At 49.4% G+C, this 23,685-nt stretch overlaps 7 protein-coding genes across 7 annotated transcripts; 2 read left to right on the forward strand and 5 right to left on the reverse strand.

Annotated features, from left to right (window-relative positions):
- Positions 1-714: 714 nt before the first annotated feature.
- FTJAE_10711 (methionine synthase reductase) lies at positions 715-2,565 on the reverse strand (the record flags this gene model as incomplete). The annotated part of the gene is made up of 1 exon (XM_037343580.1): positions 715-2,565. One exon carries the CDS (start codon positions 2,563-2,565, stop codon positions 715-717), a length of 1,851 nt encoding a protein of 616 aa, XP_037202234.1.
- A 4,059-nt stretch (positions 2,566-6,624) lies between these two features.
- Positions 6,625-9,032, reverse strand: FTJAE_10712 (uncharacterized protein; the record flags this gene model as incomplete). Its single annotated transcript, XM_037343581.1, has 4 exons — positions 6,625-6,907; positions 7,055-8,350; positions 8,403-8,707; positions 8,952-9,032. The coding sequence occupies 4 exons, from the start codon at positions 9,030-9,032 to the stop codon at positions 6,625-6,627; spliced, it is 1,965 nt and encodes a 654-aa protein (XP_037202235.1).
- A 2,611-nt stretch (positions 9,033-11,643) lies between these two features.
- Positions 11,644-13,352, forward strand: FTJAE_10713 (cytochrome P450 monooxygenase monooxygenase (lovA); the record flags this gene model as incomplete). Its single annotated transcript, XM_037343582.1, has 4 exons — positions 11,644-11,880; positions 11,930-12,055; positions 12,109-12,874; positions 12,928-13,352. 4 exons carry the CDS (start codon positions 11,644-11,646, stop codon positions 13,350-13,352), a joined length of 1,554 nt encoding a protein of 517 aa, XP_037202236.1.
- A 763-nt stretch (positions 13,353-14,115) lies between these two features.
- On the reverse strand, positions 14,116-15,308 carry FTJAE_10714 (rrna 2 o-methyltransferase fibrillarin; the record flags this gene model as incomplete). The annotated part of the gene is made up of 5 exons (XM_037343583.1): positions 14,116-14,174; positions 14,232-14,895; positions 14,960-15,024; positions 15,081-15,128; positions 15,185-15,308. 5 exons carry the CDS (start codon positions 15,306-15,308, stop codon positions 14,116-14,118), a joined length of 960 nt encoding a protein of 319 aa, XP_037202237.1.
- A 645-nt stretch (positions 15,309-15,953) lies between these two features.
- Positions 15,954-16,884, forward strand: FTJAE_10715 (60S ribosomal protein L17; the record flags this gene model as incomplete). Its single annotated transcript, XM_037343584.1, has 4 exons — positions 15,954-15,956; positions 16,163-16,376; positions 16,494-16,681; positions 16,732-16,884. 4 exons carry the CDS (start codon positions 15,954-15,956, stop codon positions 16,882-16,884), a joined length of 558 nt encoding a protein of 185 aa, XP_037202238.1.
- Positions 16,885-17,806: 922 nt separating this feature from the next.
- Positions 17,807-20,368, reverse strand: FTJAE_10716 (f-box containing protein; the record flags this gene model as incomplete). Its single annotated transcript, XM_037343585.1, has 1 exon — positions 17,807-20,368. One exon carries the CDS (start codon positions 20,366-20,368, stop codon positions 17,807-17,809), a length of 2,562 nt encoding a protein of 853 aa, XP_037202239.1.
- Positions 20,369-21,825: 1,457 nt separating this feature from the next.
- Positions 21,826-22,732, reverse strand: FTJAE_10717 (malate dehydrogenase; the record flags this gene model as incomplete). Its single annotated transcript, XM_037343586.1, has 3 exons — positions 21,826-21,868; positions 21,928-22,465; positions 22,519-22,732. 3 exons carry the CDS (start codon positions 22,730-22,732, stop codon positions 21,826-21,828), a joined length of 795 nt encoding a protein of 264 aa, XP_037202240.1.
- Between the last annotated feature and the right edge of the window lie 953 nt (positions 22,733-23,685).

The raw sequence follows: 23,685 nt of genomic DNA on the forward strand, positions 1-23,685 counted from the left end.
CATGGTACAAAGATCCGCTGACATAACCATAATTGTTTTTTATACGCAGACGAACCCATGCATTGGAGCTCCCGCTTGGATTGGATGCCGAACACATCTGCCCTATCATATCTCACCAGATGCCAAAAAAGGAAATCTGACAACGGGAGGCTCATGTTTGACAGGTCTTCTGTTGGTGAGATTTTAATCACCTGCTTGTATGTGAGGAGGATCCTTGATTGGTGATAGGTACAAGGCACAAATAACAACTAACTACGGTAAAAAGCCTTGGAAAATCAGACGAGTAGAGTACACCAAAGACTCGAGATAAGTAAACTGTACAGTCACATCATCTCTGGAACTCCAGTAGAATAAGTTTCTCTATATTTGTAAATTGATTTCTCGGCGAGGATAGAGCAAGCTCTTTGTCAATCCTATCCCGTCCAGACCGCTGCCGAGGGTATTTTTGTAGGAAAAATAGTAGCACTATGCGAACTGCCACCTTATACTTTAAACTCCCATAACGCCGTTACCATGCCCAGCCCAATGCTCCTCTTGTCTCGAATCAGATAATGCCATATGCTATCCTTCTTTCATGCGACCATCCAGCTTGCGCCGGTTTGCAACTTTTCCTATCTTGTTACAAAGATCCCGATAATTCCTCTTCAGTATAAAACAAACGTCATCCAAAACCTCCCAATCAACTCGCTAGAATAGACTCGCAGGCTAGAACATCTACCATGTCTCGGAGATGTACTTGCCCTCTTCCTTCTTGAGCTTCCAGAAGTTGCGGGCCTCCTCGCGCTCAAGGTTGCCCTTCTCCATGGCCACATCGCAAAGAGCCTCTTCGACACCTTCGCCCATGCCTTTGCTGCTTCCGCACACGAAGATTCGACCATCCAGAGAGTTTATGATGTACCAGACCAGATCAGACTGGTTCATAACCTCTTCCTGAACATACTTGCCGGTACCCACTCGACTCTGGACAACACGCTTCACTTCTTCCTCATGAACACCCCACTCACCACTGTAGATCTCATCTACAAGCGAGTCCCGGATACCTTGCAGGACCCAGACTTTATTGGCACAGTTGGCCTGCTTGAGGCGGCGCTGGACGAAGCCACGGAAAGGGGCAATACCAACACCAGCACCAATCAGGAGCATGGGACCATCCGAGTTGAATTGCTTAGCCAGAGGGTTGGCCATCAGGCCCTTGAACATTGGAATGAAGATCTGAGGGGAACGTTCGCCAGCAGCTTGAGCTCGCATAAACTTGTGGGCCTGTCGCTCAAAGAATCCAGAGCCGACGCCAGCACGGCAGCCACGTCGCCAATCCATGGAGTCGTGGACTGTGACGGCAATCTCAATTAAGCGGCGTTGAGCATGTTCTCGGAGAGTGTATGATTCCGTGGGATCGTTGGAGAGAGAGTAGAATCGTGGCATGAGTTGAGCTTGGACGGACAGGAGCTGATCCATAGGAGGATGCGAGCTGGGGAACGCGTTGAGGATCTGTGAGAGAGTGACGTGAGGGCCACCACGGAAGTCGGAGAAAATGCTAGCACCCTCGTTGGAGCAGAGATACATGAGTATCTTCTTCTCGTTAGGAGCAGTGGCATGCTCCGCAATGACACGGAGGAGCTCCTTGGTTGGGGCATAAGATTGAATATCGGTGGTCCAAGTAAGGAGCTCGCGACGTGTGGTGACGAGCTCACGAGGCTTGTCATCACCCCACACGGTAGGCCAGCGGCCCTTGGTGGTCTTCATGAGGACAGGCTTATCACGCTGGAAGCGTGGGATCATGAGGGCATCCAGAATCTCATCGACCGAAATCTCATCGTTGGGAGCCATGACACCAATGGCACCACCAACCTTGAAGTCGAAAACCTCCTCAGGAGGGTAGTCGGTAATGTCGAGATCAAAGTGGAAGGTTCTTTTCTCGGCGCCAGGCTTGGTGAGCTCACGGGTGTTGTGGATCCTCGCCGGATAGACATTGTGGGGAGGATGAGGTTGAACAAAGCGAGGGGGTTGAATTGAGGTGTCAACACCCTCATATCCAGGTCCAGGAACGAGGTAGTTGCTCTTGGAAGTAGTGGCTGTAGACGACGACTCAGAGTCGGAGCCGAGAGAGATGGCCGAGTCGGATGGCGAAGAAGTTGGCCGAGGGATTGAGGTGAAAGACACAGTTTGCTCAGGCATATCGATGATGCCAGTCAAGTTGGTGGGAATGTTTTCAAGTCTTAGACCGAGAGACTTGAAAGCATCGTTATCAGGTAGAGTAACTTGCTCATACTCGACATTATTTCGGTCACCCATGCAGCAAGCGCCACCACAGCAGCGATCCATATACTCAGCTGGTGTCTCACCAGTGATTCGCTGAATGTCTCTGGCATTCTGGGCAATCAGACGTGTAGATGCGCGACGACGGCGCTCGAGAGGGATGACGGGCTCATCTTCTTGTGAGTCTGAGTCGTCTGAGTAAGTCAATGAGGGCGCAATTGAAGGGGCACCCTCAGCCATGATCAGTTCGGGATGAGGTGGAGCGGCGGGGTTGACGATGCCGTCAATTCGAATAGCAGGAGCAGTCATGATGGGCCAAAATTGTGTTTGAGCCACCCGCTGAAAGTTGAGTAGAGTCGGGTGTGGGTGTTGTTGAATTGCTCTTCGCAGCAAGTAGATTATGACGGTTTGTGTGGTATGATATAATTCGAAAGCGACGTCAGGACGCAAAGAGCATGACGGTCGACTAACAGGGATGCGGGTGCGTGCTGTCTGTCGTCTAGAGGCGAATAAGGTATAAATTGTAGGATCAATAGACTTCGAGTTGCAGCAGAATCGATTGATAAGATAGGTGCTTCTGAATTGAGGAAGCTTTGCTGGTGTGGTGAAAGGAAGAAGCTGAAGAAAGCTGGAGGGGGCAAAAGACTCAAATAGTAGGTAGTGGCCGACAGCGGGAGGTTTTAAAAAATCCAGGGAACCTGAGCCTGGCCTGCACTGAACTGAACACAAAGCGCCCCCCGATGCGGGTTGGGGATATCCCGTGGGGCTATCAGACCAAGCAAAGGGGGGTGTGGCCTTAGACTACTGCGCTGTAGCCAGTCCCGAACGACCACTATCGCTAGGGATGTACCTATTGGGGCCTTTTGCCATCCAGATCCATTTGATACTGTAAGATGCAATTGATGAGCAATGTATTATAAAACCTTCACTAAGTCTTCACTGGAATCTCTCGAATTACATCAAATATGCATTGTGTTTTTCAGGTACACGCGATAATTGGATCCCTTGTAACCCAATCACCTGGCAGTCGGGTCACCAGCGACAGGCATCTTTATTCTCTTCCCCAGCCCATCGTAAAACCCGAATTCGAACGATCCCGATCTAGGCCCCTAGCAACTCTCCTTACAACAACAGGCCACAGGATAGATTGAATAAATGCATAGTAATTGCTTTGAGATGATGATGATGAAAAAGGGGCATCGAGGGTTGTCTATTGTTCTGGCCCAATGCTCAGGAGCTCCGAAACAGGACCATTCCCCTTGTCGCAATTTCGTTATCAATCAATGCTTAATCAATCAGTCAGTCAGTCAGTCAGTCAGTGCGTGTTTGTCTCACCAGAGCTAATCGAATCCATGCACGTGGGCTCAGCATCTCCAAATATTGTTTCTCCTGTCACTACGGAGTAATAAACATAAAGTACCCACGGGAATCCTTTCTCCGGATCAAAACAATCATCCACTCGATTATGCATTGTTTGTTATCTTATTATCGATAATCGGCGAAAGAGTTCCCTCTGCTTCTTTTCCATGATGACGGGCTATGATCTAATGCTTGCCGATCCAGTGACCGGTTTGTGCAACGCTGCCCGGCTTGCACAAAGTATTTTCGCTGATTGGTTCGCCTGGCTGGGGAGCCACCTTTATCAATCAGCCACTTGATTGTCGATTCTTTGTCTTGACACATCAAGCATTTGTAGCGAATAGCAGTATTTGGTGCATAGTCTTGGCATTCCTAGTTCTTACGTTCTCTAATCTCAATATTTGATCGAACCGCCTCAATTGTTCTGCGGTTCTTAACATTCATGGAGTATTAAGGAAAATGGTGAAGGACGACCAATAATTACCAATGATCTGATAATCTAGTCATTGAGCCAATCACAGACGTAGCCAGAAAGCTAGAAAATCTAGAAAAATTCAAACTTCGGTTTAGGGTAAGATGATTTGCATAGAGCAACATTGATGAATCGGCTTGGCCGACACCACAACTCGCTGCACACAGCTCTCACAGTGAGAGATCAACTTCCCCTCAATCTTTATTTTACTGTTGGACATTGACGGGCTACACGCACGCCTCATGGTCATATTATACAGACTTACAGAGAGCCGGAAATTACAGTTCAGGAACTTGAACGGCGCATTCATGTAATTAGATCATACGAGCTACTCAACAAGCGGATCTTTTCGGTTCATCAGTCAACAACGGCTCAATACTCAGCGGCCAGGATTTCAATATCCATGAGGCTCTGTCTGATCAAGGACCGGGACCTGTAGCCGACCACTCACGGTAGGCGTCAATGTAACGGACTCAATAAGTTCAACGGCTCCAGCTTTCGGGTCAGGCCACCACAAGAGAGAGATGCCGTCTATTCCCGCAATTGTGGCCTGTCAATTCCGTCTATGTCCCCCAACAACCGAATATAATATAGCAGACAGGTACGATTACGACGATTTATTGACCGAGGATCACCTCAATGGACAAACTGAAGAAAAGGAAACACAAAATCAGGTGATTGTTCACCTCTCTTCTTCCTCTCACCCATCAGTATCAGTATCCGGTCCACAGCCGAATGTTTGAAAGCCTCTTGGCGGAACTCGTCCGACGGCCGAACCGAGCGTTTCCGTGGGGCGTCCCGAGGAAAAGGAAAGGTTGGGTTGCCTTCTTTTGCTTCGTCTTGGACAACGGCGGCGCCCGCAGACGCTATCTCTTTCTCCGTCGTTATCGCCCAGCCCGTTGATCACGATTAGTTAGTACCTATTTGTGCCTTGAAGAAGGATGTTTGTCAAGCAAGTTCCCCTCGTTCCCCCTCGCTCCCCCCGCAATATTATTGATTTGTTCAGTTTCCAAGTTCCCCCCATCTTTGATTCCGAAAGCTGAGCCGATGTGTAGATGCAGATGCAGCTGTTCCAAGATGGGTAAAGGGTATGGTAATTGATGAGCTGTGACTGCCTCAGCCTCCCCGCAATCGTACAGATCGTGACCAAGCGACAGTGCGAGATTTCTGCGGTAAATCATTCCTCTTCCCCGGCTCATTCTATCGGGAGTCGTCAGTAGTGAGAAGGGGTGCGCCTTGGAAGGGAGTCACATGCCTCATTTACCCCATTCTCCAAACTCAACTGATTGACACGCCAACATCAACAACAACATTTGGTGACCCGTGACTTTCCTCGGCTTCTCGTGCCTCAAGCTCAGACTGAGTACTTCGTACTACGTAAAATCAGTGAAATTAATTCTGGACACAGAAACTTGCTTTTTGTGGCCTTCCATTGCCAGGACATCCCGGTTCCGGACACTTTTCCCTCATTTTCCCATTCTTCCAAGTGGCTTGCCACGGCTTGGCCAATCGGATCGTCCCAACGAGCCATGGTTCTCAGCCTTGACCATGCTAAAAAGTTATCAGATTGATTGGGGGGTTATCAATCCCATCTAATCCCTTTAGATGATGAGATGCGACATGCTAATTACGAATACTGTATGTACACGGACAAGCTCACCGATCTCGGAACCCGTCGAGCAGAATAGAACAGAACAGGACAGGACACATTGGCCATTTCCTCAATTATATATGATATAACTACACTCTTACTGGTAATGCCCAACGTACCCACCGCCTATTGTTGTTGGGTTGCTTCGCTGGCTCTTTGACGCATTCATCCCATGCTGCATATCAAAACCTTGTGGTACTCACATGTACTGCACACAGAGGATACAGTCAGTCAACCCTACTCCCTGCTGAGTGAGCTGGTCTGTGCCAGCATTGACCTCCCTTTGATGCCATATTCTCAGCCATGGCAGCACCTTCAGGGATAGATACCTTTCACCGACAAAGCCTGGCATCACGCTATTCGACGGACAAGAACTTGTTCAAGCAGGGATGGAAATGAGATTGCATTTGTTAAACTTTTGTTAATGTTGGGACTTGTTCCACTGTGGGAAATAAGACGCCATCGTCAGCCCTGACCCAGCCCGATGGGTCAGAGTCGGAACAGCAAGCCACGATCTGATAAGATGGAAAGGAGCTGGAATTTTACCTCGTGTGGGGAGACTACCAAGTACCGTCCCCGTCACTAGACAGGGGTTTCTCTTGTCACATTCGATCGCTTCAATGATCCCCGCTGTCTTCCTCACTCCTTTTTCAACGTACTCAGCTAGCTCAGCGCGAGTAATACACTTACCTGCAGGACGAGTGCCATGTCATGCTTGCTAGAATCCTCGTTGAAAGTTTACCGGATTAAACAAACCGACCCGACTCGCTGTTCCCTGACTTCTCCTGATACCGAGGCCAACACTTCTTTACCAAACCTGGAAGTCCATCTGATGAACCCGAGCCTGCCCGTCATCGCTCTGCTGTCGTTCCAACTTCTGCCGCTGCTATTGCCGTTTCGCTGCAGAAACCTTGGTTGCCGTGGCTTGCTGTTCCTCGTACTCGTTGGCATCCATGTATGCCAGCTTGATTCGAATTCTCCCGACCGCTGCACTGTTGAGACTCAAACTTTGCCATGCTCCGAGCTCTGGCAGCTGTCCCCTCAATACAAGCTCACAGAGATCAACATGTAGCTCGCCAATGAGCTCAAGCATCTGCGCTCCCCACACAGAAACCCTCAAATGGTAGTACATTGGCGAGTCATGTGCTTCAAACCGAAAGTCCTCGTTCCTAGACCAATCTCAGCGATTATTCCCTCTTGAATCAGAATAAATGTGTCGGCCGTGGTGTAGATTTTCAACGTGCGCCAGCAGAAATGACAACACATAGCTGGGGAGTCACATTCACCGAACCTGGTCGATTTAACATCTGACTTACCATATTGGTTTTGGTGTTGTTCTCTTGGTGGACTGGCTTTGTTGAACATCATATCCATACCAGAGAACACAAGTGTAGCCGATTTTGTCGTTGTCCAGCTCTGCTTCGCCAACTGACACGACCAGCCGTTTTGATCTACGACTTTTCAAACTAGACCCCTGTTTGGGCTTGAAACGTGCATTGACTGGTGTAGAAGTTGGCCTCTCTGGTCCCAGAAGCTCCGTTGATGACAACTTGTTTCTTCTCTTGCTCGCTAGTGCTTGGCTAGCCAGGGAGCCCATTGTCCCATCCATGGGTAGTCGATTATGCCTCAATGCCACACCTAAGCTTGCGGGTCGTGAGAGACAGGAGTCGTATCCAGAATCCAAGCTACTGAGGCCTGATACTGATCTTAGCGGAGAAACGCAATCAAAGGAGTCGCCGCCAGTTTTGTCACCCGTCACTTGTCTGGCAATGGGGATTGGCGTAGCCGCTCCATCCTTTGCCATGTCTATCGACAAGAGGTTACGGGACTTGACGTAGCCCACAAACTGAGTCGCCGGATGTTCTGGTAGTAAATCCCAAAGGACGACTGGCACAGAAAGTAGGAGCAGGGTTGAATAACTGCGGTAGACAGACTCCACACTTACATGAGTTGCCAAGAGTGGAAACTGCTTGAGCCATCGAGCGCAACTCGCTGCATCATAGACTTGTTCTTCTTCCAGTGCAATAGTGAGAAGAACATGCGGGGCCGCTCGCTGTCCTTTTGCACCAACAGCCAACAAGGCCTGAATGCGGTCCTCAGACGAGATATAAGTATCTGACTGCACTCTCTCCGAGAGACTCCTGAGATCTGACTCAGGTATTGCCCGAGATGACGACACCGAGCTAGACTCTTCTTCAAACATTCTGCCCAAGGTGATGGAAGCAGCATGTGGATCAGACGTTGAGAGGATGTAAGCAGGTGTCTTCCTTGACTCGATCAACCTTCCTTGCGAAGACCGATCGGGCTGAGCGTGTTTGAGTCGAGTTAATATCTCGCTATGCAGCATTGCGGCCGAGAAAGGGAGCTGTGAGGCCCACTCCTTCAAGACCTCGATTAGTGTATGGGTAAAGGACTGCGCGCCTGGACGAGGTGTCCACGTCTCAAATCCACAGGCAGCGATGGTCTCTTTGATGTTTGTCGGTCTTTCAGTCAGAGGAGCGGCACTTGCACCAGCACAGCAGTCGAGGAGAAGAAGGACATCGCATTTGACCATCTCAAAGAGAGTCTGGATAGCAGACCACTCCACAGTCGCGTAGCTTGTGTCACCCTTACTATTGAGACACCGAGTCAGCTTGAGTCAGACAGGGAGAACACTATTCGTACCAAGACCAGGTCGACTGCCTGGCTTTGTTGATGATCCCATGCCCGCCGTAGTAGACGATGAGAAGGGTATCTTCATTCTCATGCTCTTCCACAAAGCCCAATACTTTGTGATTGAGCTTACGATGAGAATTTTGGGTTGGGATGAGAAACTTGTCTGTTGTGAAGCCGTATAGATGGTGTAAGACCCTTTGTAGCTCGTTGAGTTCCCATTCAACTTCGAGTTCGTCTTCTTCCCATCTTATGAGGAGTACTTGAACCTCGGTGTAACGAGAATACGCAGAGTTGGGAAACGCTCGCTTGGCGGCCTAAAGACTGTCAATAATCCTGAGAGTACGTAGTACAGAATCACAGATGGAAGTACAGATTGAAGATCGTCGACAAATTGCTGGAAGTTATTCATGTGATGCTGCGACTTTGTTGTATCATGAGTAGAAAGAGGTGGCAAGCAGCCATTTGAAGCGAGAGATATGGATGTATGTGAAGATGTATCAGAAGCCTGCTTCTTGAAGTCAGAGACAGCCTTGGGTGTATCACAGGAGTAACACTCACTACAAATGGACTTGATGAGCTACCACTTGTCGAGCTCTGGAAGCCTTCGAACTTGGCCCCGAGTCCTTGAAAGTCTGCCATTTTGAAGTGCACGGAATAGGGGCATGCCAGGGACCATTGAGCTTGAGATATCTTGATGTATTATAATGTCGGCTGAGGGCACGCGAGATCGATGTCTGATATATATATCAAGAGAGCTTGGCAAGTACACGAACAACCATCACCCCATATGTCACAACCCCCTCAAAGACAGTGAAAAATTTTCCCATTCTGCAGTTGGCTCCCTCGTTCTGACGTCGATCATGTTCGCATATGGGCTGAATAGCGCCCGGTTGGCTTTACATTATCAACGTGGCTGCGGGTGCCTCGTTCGAAATGAATTGATTGCTGGCAAGGCAGACGCATACGATAGATAAACCCGGATCAGCCAAAGAGAAGACGGAAAATATCCCTAGGGCCAGGGTCCCCGAAGAATGATGTGAAAACCTTTCAACGACGGGCGTCTGGGGTAAGCATTGCTTGTCATGATTGGTTCTCGAGCACTGCCTGCTTCTGAAGTGCATAATAGAAACAGGAACAGTGTGGGGGGACGGCACGCAAGAGGAGGAGCGGAGCGGATCGCAGAGACATCTATAGTGAACGGGCGAACTATTCATTATCAAATAGATATGGCTTGTGTAACCATGTATCCCGCTCGATACGGTAAAGGGGACCTTGCGCAGCAGGAATCGAGGTGCCAGTCGTGCAACTGGATCTGATCTATCGTTTGAAAGACGCTGACATGGCCGCGACAAGGCTGACTCTGACTGACTGGCGGCATGAGTGAAAAATTTTCATTTGCAAAACAATTGATAACGCAGATCTGAGCCCGCGGGTTGTTGAGCTGAATGAGCAAAGGATGCCAGGAAGGTTTGTTCCGTAGAAGTATGAAGTCGTGCTTCAAAGTCTAGATTGAAGCTCCTCTCGTGGTTCCATTGTAAGAGCGGCAATGTCCGCTAAATGAGACAAACTTTTGCCCATCACATTGACATTGCGAAAAAGGCCTGGGCTAAGTAAGACCTTATAAATATTCGAGGTTTCATGGGCGGGCAAGGGTTTGTTGGCCAACTTGAGGATCAAAGGTGTTCAGAGTGAGAGTCGAAGGTGGGTATTAACCAAGTTAACATAAATCAAGGAGAAATCTAATCAAGTAGTTAATGATACCGTATCATCGGACACGTTTGAGAAATAATTTTCGGATCTGAACGAGACACGGAAAGAAACAGTATCTGATGCGTGGAGTTGATGACTGGATAATGCTGATTACACTATCAAACATGGCGGTAACAGATATGTAACGTATGCTACCCCAAAGCTGCCTCGTCTGTGTATCGAGCTGAAGCGAGACGAAGCGAGACGAAGCGAAGCGAATTTGAAGGGCATCTATTGTCTCTCATGCTGGACTTGGGTTTGCGCCCAAGTCAGATCCAGATCCGAAATCTCAGGCCGCAAGTTATTGATTTTTTATCATCAGGGATAGCGACCGAGTGTCAGATCCAGATGGTCTCAGATGGAATTCGACAACTGCCGTTAGCTGTAGGGCAGATCGAAATATCCCAGAAGCGCAAGGACCCGACGGAACTTGGAGTTTCCGCTGCTGGTCAGTGACGCTAGCGAGTGGAAGTCCCGACATCCGAGAAACTAGGGCCTCACTACTCACTACTAGGACGATGCATCACACGCAGCACGGCCATGTAATGACCATCACTGAAGCTGTGTGATGAGCTGTACTGGACTATACTGTACTGCAAGTGAAGCACCTCATCCAAGATGGTAATAACATCAATGAGAATAAATGAGATACTCAGAGACAAGAGACAAGAGATTGACCACCTCCATAGAGTACAGTACAGTACCTACGTACGGTAAACGGACCGAGTCAAGATCTTCAACTCCCTCGCCCATCTCATTCCATTCATCAACAACGATGATCGGTAAAGACGGACGGTCAAATTCCATCCACATGAGCGAAGTCTCCAATTTATTAGAGACAATTCTGTATACATACAAGACCACAGACTAGATAGAACCAGCCAGCTCACGCTACTGATAGTCTGATACCCAACGTCAGGCTAACACCCGGAAATGCCACATCCCGAGAGCGGCTCTTTGAACAAGTCTGTCTCAGAGCAACACAGACCAACGATGTTCAGACCTTTTCTCAGAGACGGCACAGAAATGTAATCGTCCACTCAAGAGATCAACAACATTGAGCCAGTTGTCAAAAGGAATGGCGTCCCGTACGGCTTCCGTCTTGGCTCTGCCTCTGTACCACCACCATCGCCCTCTCTCTCTCTCTCTCTCTATATCACACATATCATCTGCATAAGCAACGGCTACTGTAAAGAACTCCGTCTGTGATTCGCTTCGGGTATTTTGTGTCTCGCATGTTTAGTACGAGTCTCGCCGAATCTGTCCATCACCGATCGAGTTTCCAGTGTCGTTTCCTTTCATGGAGGGGACACTCTTCTGATACACTACTGATACCACTCACTTATAACTCAACACACCCTCGGTATAGACTAGCCTTGCATCTTGAAACCGTATTCAAGGAGGAATCAATTTTGATATCTATCTATTTACCAAAGAGCCTCTTTTATTCTTATCTTTATTTCCCTTCTTGAACCCTCTTACACCCACCCTCACACTCAGTATGGAGAACGTATCAAGTCTTGCTGCCTCACCTATTGGTGTCGATTATCAGCTCCCCCAGTTCGTCAGTGAGGGCCATTGCACTGGATACTACATCACCATCACCATCTTCCTTATTGCAGCGTGGTTCTTTTTCCCCAAGAAGCAGACATCCCATCTCGAGATACCCTTCTACAAGGCCTCAAAGACCAAATGGATATTCGATGCCGAAACATTAATCAAAGACAGCTACACAAAGGTCGGTCGATTCGGTATCACTTACTCCATATATACTTATGCTGCACTAGTTTCGGGATCGGGTTTATCAGATCAAGGCTACCGAGGGAGTTCAAGTCATAGTACCCGCCCGTCTCGTTGGTGAACTTAAAGGACTTCCAGAAGATATCCTCAGTGCAACAGAAGCCGTGTCAGATGTAAGTCCAATTCTTCAAGTCCGCCTATAACTTGAAATACTAACAACCATTAGGCTCTCCAAAGCAAGTACACAAAATTCTCTCCAGGCCACAACGGTGAACTACTGGCGTTGTTGGTCAGAACAAAACTTACACAGAACCTCACTCGAGTGGTACCCCTTCTGAAAAAGGAACTGGAACATCTTTTGGCCACTGAGTTCCCAGCCTGCGAAGACTGGACACCGGTGAAATGGCAACCGTTCAGTCTTCGTGCTGTAGCCCGTCTGAGTGGTAGAGCCTTTGTTGGACCATCCATCAACCGAGACGAGAAGTGGATGGACACTTCGATCAACTTTGCCGTTCACGTCTTTACAGCATGCGTCAAGCTCCAGTTCATCCCTGAATGGGCTCGGCCTGTAGGCCAGCATCTTGTCTCAGAGCTTCGCCAGATCCGCAAGGACATCAAGATTGCCAAGGAAATGCTAAAGCCAATCCTCGAAGAGCGACTCCACGATATGGAGTTTTCCAACGGTGGAGATGCACCAGACGATATGATCCAATGGCTTATTGAAGCACTGCCAGAGGAGGAAAAGGCCGACCTCACAACCCAGGCAGAACTGCAGTTGATTATTGCAGCGGCTTCAATCCACACAACCAACAACCTGCTCTGCGAATGCCTTTGCGACCTAGCAGCATACCCAGAAGTACAAGAAGAGCTTCGAGAAGAGGCGTATCGCATTCTGGAAGTTGACAATGGATGGGAGAACAAGGAGAGCATGGCCAAGCTGAAGAAGCTGGATAGTTTCATGAGAGAGGTCCAGCGTCTCAGCGGAAACATCAGTGAGTACCAACAAGACCCTTCGACATCTCGACGAAAGCTAACCATGATATAGCATCGTTCATCCGCAAGGTCATGAAGCCCATTTCCCTTTCTGATGGCACCGAACTGCCAGTAGGCACCAAAGTCCTCGCGCCTCAAGCCGGCATCGCTCTCGACGAGCGCTATTTCCCCGACCCCGAACGCTTCGATGCCTTCCGCTTCTACAAGCTTCGTCAAGAATCTGCAGAAGCCAGCAATCGATGGCAATTCACTTCCCTCAACGATACATACATCAATTTCGGCGCAGGCAAGCATGCGTGCCCGGGCCGTTTCTTTGCCAGTAATGAGATCAAACTTGTGCTGGCACATATACTCATTAACTATGACATCCGCTTGAAAGCAGGCGAAGATAGACCAAAGGCCATGGCGGTGGTCATGGCTAAGGCTCCCTCTCCAGATACCGAACTGGAGTTTCGACGAAGATCATGGGCAGCTTGAAGGAAGGGAGTATAATCTGATCATGAACTATTTGATACCCAGTACATTTAGCTTAGCTTGTACATAGAACATAGACGTGGCATTGTAGATGCGCAGTAGGAAAGACACGCATAAGATTGACTAGCCTCGAGAACAAAATACTAGTTCAAAAAGTCCCGAGACTTGTGTGTAAAGCTAAGCGTGAGCGATGGTCGGAGCATAGACAACTAGAGGTAACGAATTGCATTGCTCGAACTGTTCTAATCTAACAAAGACACAACACTGGGACTCCGGGCGCGGCTATCGTATTGGGGGTATCATCAAGTCGTAGGTCAGGCAGACGAGAGCCACTGGCCTGGCCTTATAGCATCGTACAATCCTCTCTGATCCCGTGCCATCTCTCTCCCAACGGCCTAACCAACGGCGCGTCCCAGGGCAAAGGTGCAGTTGTAACTGAAAAGTAGATCCGTAGTCGTTTGAAGAAGAAAACAAAATAAGTAATTGATATCCTTGTTCCTTTTCAGATTCTTTTTTGGGATGCGCAACACCAAAAAAGCTTTAAGATTCGGACAAACATTGATATTTACAGATCCAACCCACCCGGAACGCCCCTCGCCGTTGTTGAAGAAAATGCCGTCAACCATTTTTTTCCCTTATGCAACAAGCTGAAGACAAAAAGTCTACCGGGAACCGTGAGATACCTGGGAAACCGCATGACACAAAGCAGACCATCTCTTCCAATCTTCATTTGAAGCGAATTACACAGAAGCTCGACCTAGTACGTCTAGGACTTGTAGCGCTGGTACTCACCGGCAACCAAACAATGGTCACGCTCGAAGGGTTCTGTAACATGTTAGTCAGATGGACCAAAAGTCATTGGTTGTTGGATGTAAAACATACCCAGGGTAAGCTGGAACTTGGGCTTGATGGACTCAGCTCGCATCTTCTGGACCTCGTTGGCGAAGACCTCGGCAGCGGGAGCAGTGCTGTCGATACAGTTGGCCTTGATGGAGATGAGAACACCACCGCCAACCTTGAGGAACCAGTTGGCGTTCATGGCGACAATACGGGCCTGATCGGGCTGGGCAACATCGGCAAAGATGACATCGACCATGGGGACGATCATGCGGTAACGGGCAGGCTGACGGGCGTCCTCAACAATGGGAACAACGTTGGGTCGCTTGGAGGCCATGGTGATGAGATCACGGCCGGATCGGGAAGAGAACTCGACGGCGTAGACGTAGCCAGTAGGACCGACAATGTCAGCGACGTGAGAGACGGAGGTACCGGAGGCACCACCAAGGTAGAGGACGCGAGAGCCAGGCTTGATGTAGATCTCATCAGCACCACCGGCGATGGCAGCGCAAAGCTTGCTTCGGAAGGGGTTCCACATGCGGTACTCGATCTTAGTGGTGGTAGTGGTACCATCGTCGTTCTGGACAGACTCGTCGACAGAGATGCGCTTCTCGCCGTAGACAGACTCGCCAGGTGTTGTGTTGCGGGTAGCAAGACCATCTTCCTTACCACCACGGACGACGAAGACGCCGGGGTGACGGTGAGGCTCCTGTGAAGAAAAAAGTTAGATCGCAAAACTTGGCGAAAAAGTTAGACTTTGAGGATCAACATACAACAATGACCTTGGCACCACCTCGCTGACCAGCACCAGCACCGCCGCGACCGCCGCGAGGACCACCTTTTCATTCTGTTAGTATCGCAATCATGATGCTGTTGAGGAGGACTAATGCTTACCTCGGCCACCACCGCGAGGACCGCCACGGGGAGCACCACGGCCACCACCTTTGCGAAACAGTCAGTCTTGAAGTTCAACAACACCGCGAGAGCACTATTCATACCTCGTCCACCGCGCGCACCACCACGGCCACCGAAGCCGCCGCGATCACCACCGAAACCACCGCGGCCTCCACGAGCGCCGCCACGACCACCACGGCCGCCTCCTCGAGGAGTGAAAGGAGCCATCTTAATGGGATGAAGAGGAATTGAATAAGTTTGGAAGAATTAGAGACGACTATATGTCGTTGGCGAAAAGTATTCCAAACGAAGGGATATCGTCGAGAGAAGGCGGACGTGGATCAAAGTCCAAACTTGTCTTTTGTATAGCCTTGTCTGGGGACGCTGGGCGTTTTGAGAGACACTCGAGAAAGAATTTTTTGAAGCTCTATGAAGCTCAGGCCCACTTTGTCTGTCCAAGTTTCTCCGTCTCCGAGGCGGGTCCGGAGATAGAGCGGATATTGGTTATGATAGAGTCACGTGGTGATAGTTGATAAGAGTCAGGTGACTTGAATTACATCCAAGTGTGCAAAATGATATACAAAATCACAGCGCAATAAGTCATAAAATATCTCAATACTACTCAAGTACGATTTCCAGTTCATCACAGTCTTCCACTCGTTGCTCTCCATTTTCTCGCATCTCATTTGGCCGTTCGAGGTTGCTTTTCGGAAATCGCACTAACAGGGCAGGCAGCCCTAAGGCTCTTTCCCAAAGGAGTGGGGAAAGCGAGTTTGTGGTCCCTCCGATCTGTTAGGGCAAGAGCTCAGAATTTATCAATTTCACGCCCGTCAACCCACGTCGAAACCGTCACTCACCACCCAAGTCGCCGAGATGGTGAGTAACTGCGAGCCCCCGTCGACCGCCATCATGAGTAAGAGGAGGATATTCGTGCTGTGCGAATTGTCACGAACTTGCTCGTGCAATTTTTGACGAAACGTGCATCTTGGCCCGGAACCGCTGGGTTTTATTTATGATGGCTGTGAAGGCAGGGATTTTGAAGATGTGCCATGGCTGACTCTGGACTTTTTCTACGCATATAGGTTCGATACGCTGCCACCGAGATCCAGTCCTCGAAGTCGGCCCGCGCCCGCGGTGCCTACCTCCGAGTGTCTTTCAAGAACACTCGCGAGACCGCCCAGGCCATCAACGGCTGGAAGCTTCAGCGCGCTGTTACCTTCCTCGAGAACGTCAAGGAGCACAAGGAGGCCGTCCCCATGCGACGATATGCCGGCAGCACTGGCCGCACCGCCCAAGGTACGACTCGGCCAATTCTTCCCCCGTTAGCGATGGACTTGTGAGAAATTCGGAGATCGCAAATGGCTGGGATATATGCGTCAGAAGAACAAAAACGCTGATGGACTCAATCAATAGGCAAGCAGTTCGGTGTCTCCAAGGCTCGATGGCCCGTCAAGTCCGCCGAGTTCCTCCTCGGCCTCCTCAAGAACGCTGAGGCCAACGCTGATGCCAAGGGTCTCGACACCGGTGCCCTGATTGTCAAGCACATCCAGGTCAACCAGGCCCCCAAGCAGCGACGAAGGACATACCGTGCCCACGGTCGTGTATGTTGTCCAACTCTTCCGCCTCGAGACTCATCTAACGTCATAAACAGATCAACCCCTACATGTCCAACCCCTGCCACATCGAGCTCATCCTGACCGAGGGTGAGGAGGTTGTCCAGAAGTCCGATGCTGTTGTCGAGCGCGAGCACCTCAACTCGCGCCAGCGCGGTGCCCGTCTCCGCAAGGCTATCACCGCCGCTTAAACAATCACCAACCTCTATCAAATAGACAAAATTTAAGCGCTGGTTGAACACTGGGTTTACGTCGGGCATCTTCTGTGCTGTAACTGTGTGACTTTTGACAAGACTCTTGAACAAAGGGACACTACACCAAGATTACATTACAAAACTCGATCAATTGTTCTAGGGTTTTTGCGAGGGTGGTTCGTGGCTTTTCATCAACTGGTGTATGGCAGGCTACGGTGAGCATGGCATTAAAGGGAAATTCATGCAAAAGTTCGCAAGGTTTTCTTGACGAAATAAAATCATTCAAGTCCTCCTATGTCCGGTCCTGCATCAGAAGAAGCAATTTGACATGATTAATTAGTAAAAGTCAGCATCCGCCCTGTAGACTCACGATAGTTGGTCACGAGTGAGGCATTAATCAGGCTGGATTTAGCGACACTGAACATATATCACACTCCTCCAAGGTGTTCGATATCATTACTTATACAATGCTTGCTAGCAGCTATCGATTGAGCAAACTTAACTGATTCCAACTAGCAACATAGCGAATGCGATGGGAGCAAAGCCCCTGGCTCGATTTTCACTCAGCGATCATTACGACATTAGCCATCCCGTCCAATTCAGCGAGGCCCGATTGCCTTTCCCATGCCAGTTTTCGTGAACAATTACCAAACGCCTCTGCCATCCTTTCTATTACAGCAATGCTAAGCCCAACCGTTCGGTTCTCACCATCTGTCCATGGTGAGTCGTCATTTATTAGCAGCAGTGGTTACTATACGCCGTCCTGATCATCCAGCCCTTGCGGAAGCGTCTGGCCATTATCTTGGTTACTGAGCGGTAAGCCAAATGGTTGTTGATTGACAGGATTACCCACAACGGCGGTAAGGACAGCGACATGTACGAAAATGGGGAATCAAGTATGGTCACCATAGAGCCTGAACTAAAAGTCTAGGCTCACCATGGCCTCGCCATCTCGTGCCCCTGCAATACTGGCAGCATCAACTGTGCCCGAAAATCGTCCTTTTCCGGGTTGCTCAACACCATCAGCTCTAGCGTCGTAAATTGTACGCTCATCATATACATTGGCCCATCCCATGTCCATACCGAAAGCAGTTGTAAGCTGCAGTAGCTCCTGGTTCCTTAAACAAGGAACGATCCGGCAGAGAAGCTTGTCCCGGCACTTCTGCATCAGAGGCGATAGATCCTGGATGTGCGGATTGCCGTTGGCCCCGAGGCCCTGAGCGCCATGCGGCAAGATACTCCGAGTATTTAAAGCCGGTGAGTCGACTGTAACATACCCACAGGACTTGAAGGAGAGGCACTTCAAGGTATACTTCTTCTCGTCTAAGCGTAGGCGCTGCGGCGCAGGGATGTGCTGCGCTAGGGGTTCTGCCGGGTCAGGGGCTGGCAGGCTCGAGATATTCAAATTCAGCTCGTCTCTGGCACTCAAGATGTCTTTGATCTTGATGCTTGGGGAGAAATGCTCTATGATGCCTGCCCAAGATAATACATCTGGTTGCTGTAAGATATCCATAGCTGCAGGTGGAGGGGGCGGCGGAGGAGCCTGATTGTTGGGTGGTGGCGGTGGCATGAAAGCCGCTCCGAATACTCCTGCAATCTGCTGAGCCGTTGCGTTGAACGGGAATGGTGCAACAATTCCATTCGCTATATTGGTAGGCGGAGGTACCAGCACCCCAGGAGGTGCAGGGTGCATCCCAATCATGTTCAACAGATGAGCATTGTTTGCTGCCCCAGCTTGCTGGAGCGGAGCTTGGGGAGTGAGAGTCGGTGGACCGGAAAGTGATACAGATTCCAGATCGAGCTTCTCGAGTGTAGACAAGGCCATATTGCGTATTGTTTGCAAAAGGACATGCGGTGAGGCCCAGCAGTTCTTGAGTGATAAATGTTTAATAAACGGCAATGACAAGAGATCGTCCGTATTAGTCTTGGGGCTATCAATGCGAGTCATGAGTTGAGGTTGTTCAAAGAACGGTGCTGGAAGGATGTGGTGGTTTCGCTGATATGTCCCAGGAGCGAACTCTCCACCACAGATCCATTCAAAGTGAAGGCTTTCGATGTGTCGCTGAGCGCCAATGTAATTGTTGAGCAATTGATAAACCTTACCAACAGCCTCAACAGGAGAAACTGCGTCATCTTCCACACAGCCCGGTGCAGACTTGGAAACGCGTCGCCAGTCGGCAATAACACCCAGCGAAACATTGGTGAGAGACGATAGATTCTGCCACAGCTCATGCCGACAAAGGATATACACATGGCTACTGGGAATCTTAGCAATCGTGATGGTGGTAAGATTTTTGAAGCAGTCGTCCCGGGCATTGTCGATAAGGCCAATAACATAGGACTGGATCATGGCGCGATGTGCCCACTCGAGCTCGAGGAGCATTTCTTTCTGTGCTCTTGTGAGACTGGCGGGAATCAGCGGGTGGTTGACCGCCTCTGGGGCGGCTGGTTCAAAGTCAGCACGATGTGTGTTTTGCGCCATTACTCGTCTAGCTTCCATCTCAGTGATTATGGTTGCTCTCTCATCAAAGTCAATCGCGTTGATGTTGGTGCCTTCAGTCTCTAACAGCATGAGTACAGCTTCGTTGATCTGGGAGCCTGAGTACCCAGCATCTGAGGCCATCTTTTGCAGAACTGTTCGCTTGAAACTAATGGGGTTCTCAAACACAGGCTTTCTGAAATCCTTGACCATTTCATTCAGGTCGGACATGGTGACGATTGGTTGCTTCCGAGCTTGTGACTCAGAACGCGTGTGACGCCAATTCTGCGTTGCAAACACAGGATGGAGAGTGGTTGCACCTCGTGCGATGTGATCGGGCCCCGACAGAAATCCAAGGCCAGCATCGCAACAGAGTCCAAGATTTGTGACTTTCACCAAACACTTGAGCGCTTCCTTCATGGCCTCGGTTTCGTCAGCCGTTTGTTCGAGACCTTCAAGATCAGTATATCGGTGGTAAGTGCCATGTGGCCAGCGGTATATGCCCCAGAAAGAGGGTACAGCTTCCTGAGAAGGCTTCACTGGAGGGTATGAGAGCGTGTCCTCGTCAAGTTCCAAAGACAGGGCAAAGCGCCGAATGTGTGGACCAAAAGACTGGAAGATGCGCATCCCATTTGAGAGAAGAGCGGAGGACGTGCGCTTAAAGGCCCCGTTTTCATCACGATCCAACTTGCTGTAAAGCTCCGACTTGAAGGGTACGACAACATTTCGAAAGTACTGTGCAGAAGCCTTGTTCTCGAATTCTTTACAGACAAGTCGCAAACATCTGACCTCGAGGCGGGTGAGGTACGAAATAATGATCTCGAAAATCTCAACCGGAATTTCGTTCGTGGGCCATGTAACGGCGGACATCGCTTGGCCTCGTTCATGGGAATCTGGCAGTTCAAGGAGAGTGGGCATTTCTTCGTCACAGGACGGAGGAGCAGTGCTTGGTCTTCTCTGGCTCAATGCTGGGTCGATGGCGTCAATCCAATTAGGATCCATGTGCGCGATGGGTGGACGGACTGCAAGTCTTGGGTTTCGTAGAGAAAGCGCTGTCAGAATCGAGTGAGTGCGAGAAGGAACGGTTGAGGCGATTTACTTTCGGTCGGACGTTGGGCGAAGATGTCGTCAAGGCACTCTGATGGCGGGGCGTTGGAGCAGCAGGGACTGGAGAGAGAGAGAGAGAGAGAGAGAGAAGAGGACGAAGGGGTTTGGTATGAAGAAGAAAAATAATAGTAATAATTCGATGTCGTGCAACAAGGATGAATGTTGGAGGTGAATAGCCGCCGGGGATGTCTCTCTTTTGTCGTAATCAGTGTGAATAGGTGAATGGATGAATCCGTGATGTAGTGCTCGGTCGGCTGTAGTCAAGGTCAGACTGGAGGTACATGAGCGGGTTGGATCGGATCGATGCAGCCAATGCCTGGTGGCAAACGTATGTGTCTGGGGGAAAGTGAAATCGAGGGGACAGGGCCCTCGTCTCCCGGTAGTTGGTAGAATAGCTGTCGATCTATGCCGGGGTTAATTGTGCGATTGCGGCTCCGAGGGGAGAAAATTAAAGAGTTGAAGATGGGGATGGCATGTTTATGTTAGACGTAAAGGTAACTAACCTAACCTTAGGATGTGGGGGAGAGACATGGGCAGTCCAGGGTAGCGAGTGATCCACTTTTGGAGGGTACCTGAGTGCCCCATCGGCCATGTTCCGTGGCACAAATACACCTTCACGACGGGTGCAAGTTGGAAGTGAAGCCGCCTGCAAATCTTTGTACGGATGCTGTATAGGTACTAAGCATTGAGTAATAGTGAAATTCTCTGTTCAAGTTATATTGGCTTGCTGCCGTTAGTAAGTATGTTGCCTCTAGGATTGAGTTTCCTCGTGCCTAGAGTTTATAGCGACATTCGAACAGCGTAAAGTGTGTTCTTCTGAATTACAGGTAATCGTTGCTCGCTTAGGACGGAGAGGCGTATTTTTAACTCTCTTTAGAAGCTATGAGATGATGCAAATCATCATCACTACCTCTAAAAGAAAGTTACACTGAATTCCGTTTTGCAGCTTCGATTCAACTTGAGTTCAGGGATTAGCCCTGTGGGCATCCCCATGGGAGATTCATCGGAATACGGACGGTAGCCTGGAGCCCGGAGAATGCCGGAGATCATGAAGCTGCGTTACAACATTAGAGGGACCAAATGCGTACTGTATGCTTACGAAGTCCATCACGGCGTTAAAATGATATGATTTTATATGATTAAAAGTCTTCCGCTCCGGTAAAACCCCCGACCGTACGAGTTCACTGAAAAGAATCGAAGCTCAAGTCACAAGTTGAATTATTGACCTCCACGTCGCTAAGAACCGGGATATTACGTCCAAAACAATACTATCTACGTGTATAAGAGAAGAATACCATCAAATTCAAAATAATACCAATCCATGAAAATCCATTTGCTCCCTTTCTTTCACTTTACGCATCATCTTCTTCAATATCGCCAGCCCAGAACCAATATCTGATACAATGTTAGTCATCGTGCTCTATATCTACTCGATCTTGTTAAGAAGCACTTACAATGTGGCATATTGAACCTCGAATTCAGCATCCATACCCTGGCAAGTTGCAGGGGCGCTGCCACCAGCTGTTGTAGTTCGGTAGACTTCCTTCATCTTGTGGGTAGCACCCTCAATGGTGGTGAGTCTGAGCCATGGCACAGCATTCTCACCCAGCTGTCCCTTGGCAGAGAGAGATGGAGCAGGAGCGCTGCTGTTCTTTGCACATGGAGCCTCGCCAATGTCTTGGTTGGGAGTGCGGAGGTCGAAGAAGGGCGTACCACCGGCGGTGAAATAATGGTGACCAGACTCAGCGAGAGATGCAGGGCCAAGCTTGTTGGCATCTGACAGAGGGAAGTGAACGGCCATTCCAGGGATGCGTTCGATCAGATCTGGGTACATCGCGGCGACACAGCTGCCGTTGAAGAGAGTGGCTACAGCACCGGTAGCGACGGGGGCTGATGAAGGCTTGCTGGTATCGCATGTATAGTTTTGTGTACCACGGCCGATAGCGACATGAACCAGCTTCAGACCCTTGGCTGGGGAAGGTAGCTGACCATCTGAAAACACTTGTTAGCCAAAAGAGAACAAGCACTGAATAGTGGTGACGTACCGAGAGGCATCTTGGCTTGTGAGAGATCACAGACAGGAGCCGTTCCATAGGACTTGACCGCCTTGACCTTATCCGCGACCAAATTGAAGTAACCAGACAATGACCCTAATGTGTCAATGGCGGATCCAGCATTTGTGACAGTAGCAGTAGGATAGGTTGGTGCCGCAGAGGCAGTCACCGCGAGGACGGAAGCGACAAGTGTTGATAATTGCATCTTGAAGTTGGTTGAGTATAGAGAGAGGTTTGTGTGTGATATCGAGGGTATAAGCGTGTCGGTATTGTTTCGAGTCGTCAAGACGTATGCCGTTAAGAGAAATTGAACCCAAGAAACAACAGAAATCCAATGTTTATAGATAGATGATCGACCGTAACGAGACTTGAGATAGAAAACTTGTTGACCCTAGGAAATAAGGAAATAACAGATAAAGGAAAAAAGAGACAAAAAGGAAAAAGAACGCTCAGCGTCTTTGAGTGTATACAGACAGACAGACAGACAAATGCAGAGAGATTCTTTTCCTGCCTCTTTCTTTCTCAACACCGTGAGGCGACGAACCCATCTCTTAATATACCAGCCTTCCCCTCAGGCCAAGACCCTGTTATACGCGCCTAAGCGTACAGTACACTGCAGTACGGGCGGTAGGTCTGAGCAAATGGCCATCCATGATTGGATTATCTGCCAAGATCTGGACACAAAAATAAACACCAGCCTTTTTGCAATGTCTGAGATGGGCATGCACGTCTGGCTCATATGTGATCCGGGAACAAGATTGAGCAACGAGAGCCAACCATTTGATTGCTCAAGAGAGTTGCTGGGGTTGTGATTGGCGGGAGTGATTAGTTTAAGCGCCTGGCTCGGGCGTCGGCATATGCATCCATCCATGGGTGCATGCATGGGCGTTTAGAAATGGAGATGAGCACGAGGAAATGCCACGACAATGACAATTCCGCTTTTTTATGCACTTTGCCATGTGCGATCTGGGTTCGTGCAGCCGAGTCTGTCATTGAAAAAATACACAGACATATATCTGACCCCGTTCTCCAGATAGACCGACTGTTTACGTGCAAGTTATGATGGCCTATACATGTCATACAACGGTACCCAGCCAGCATTGATGAGAGCCGCCGTTGTACTACATTCGCTTCCCTTTTCTGTATGACCGCATTGCT

Source organism: Fusarium tjaetaba (genome assembly GCF_013396195.1).
Source record: "Fusarium tjaetaba strain NRRL 66243 chromosome Unknown NRRL66243_c0000252, whole genome shotgun sequence".
NCBI lineage: Eukaryota > Fungi > Ascomycota > Sordariomycetes > Hypocreales > Nectriaceae > Fusarium > Fusarium tjaetaba.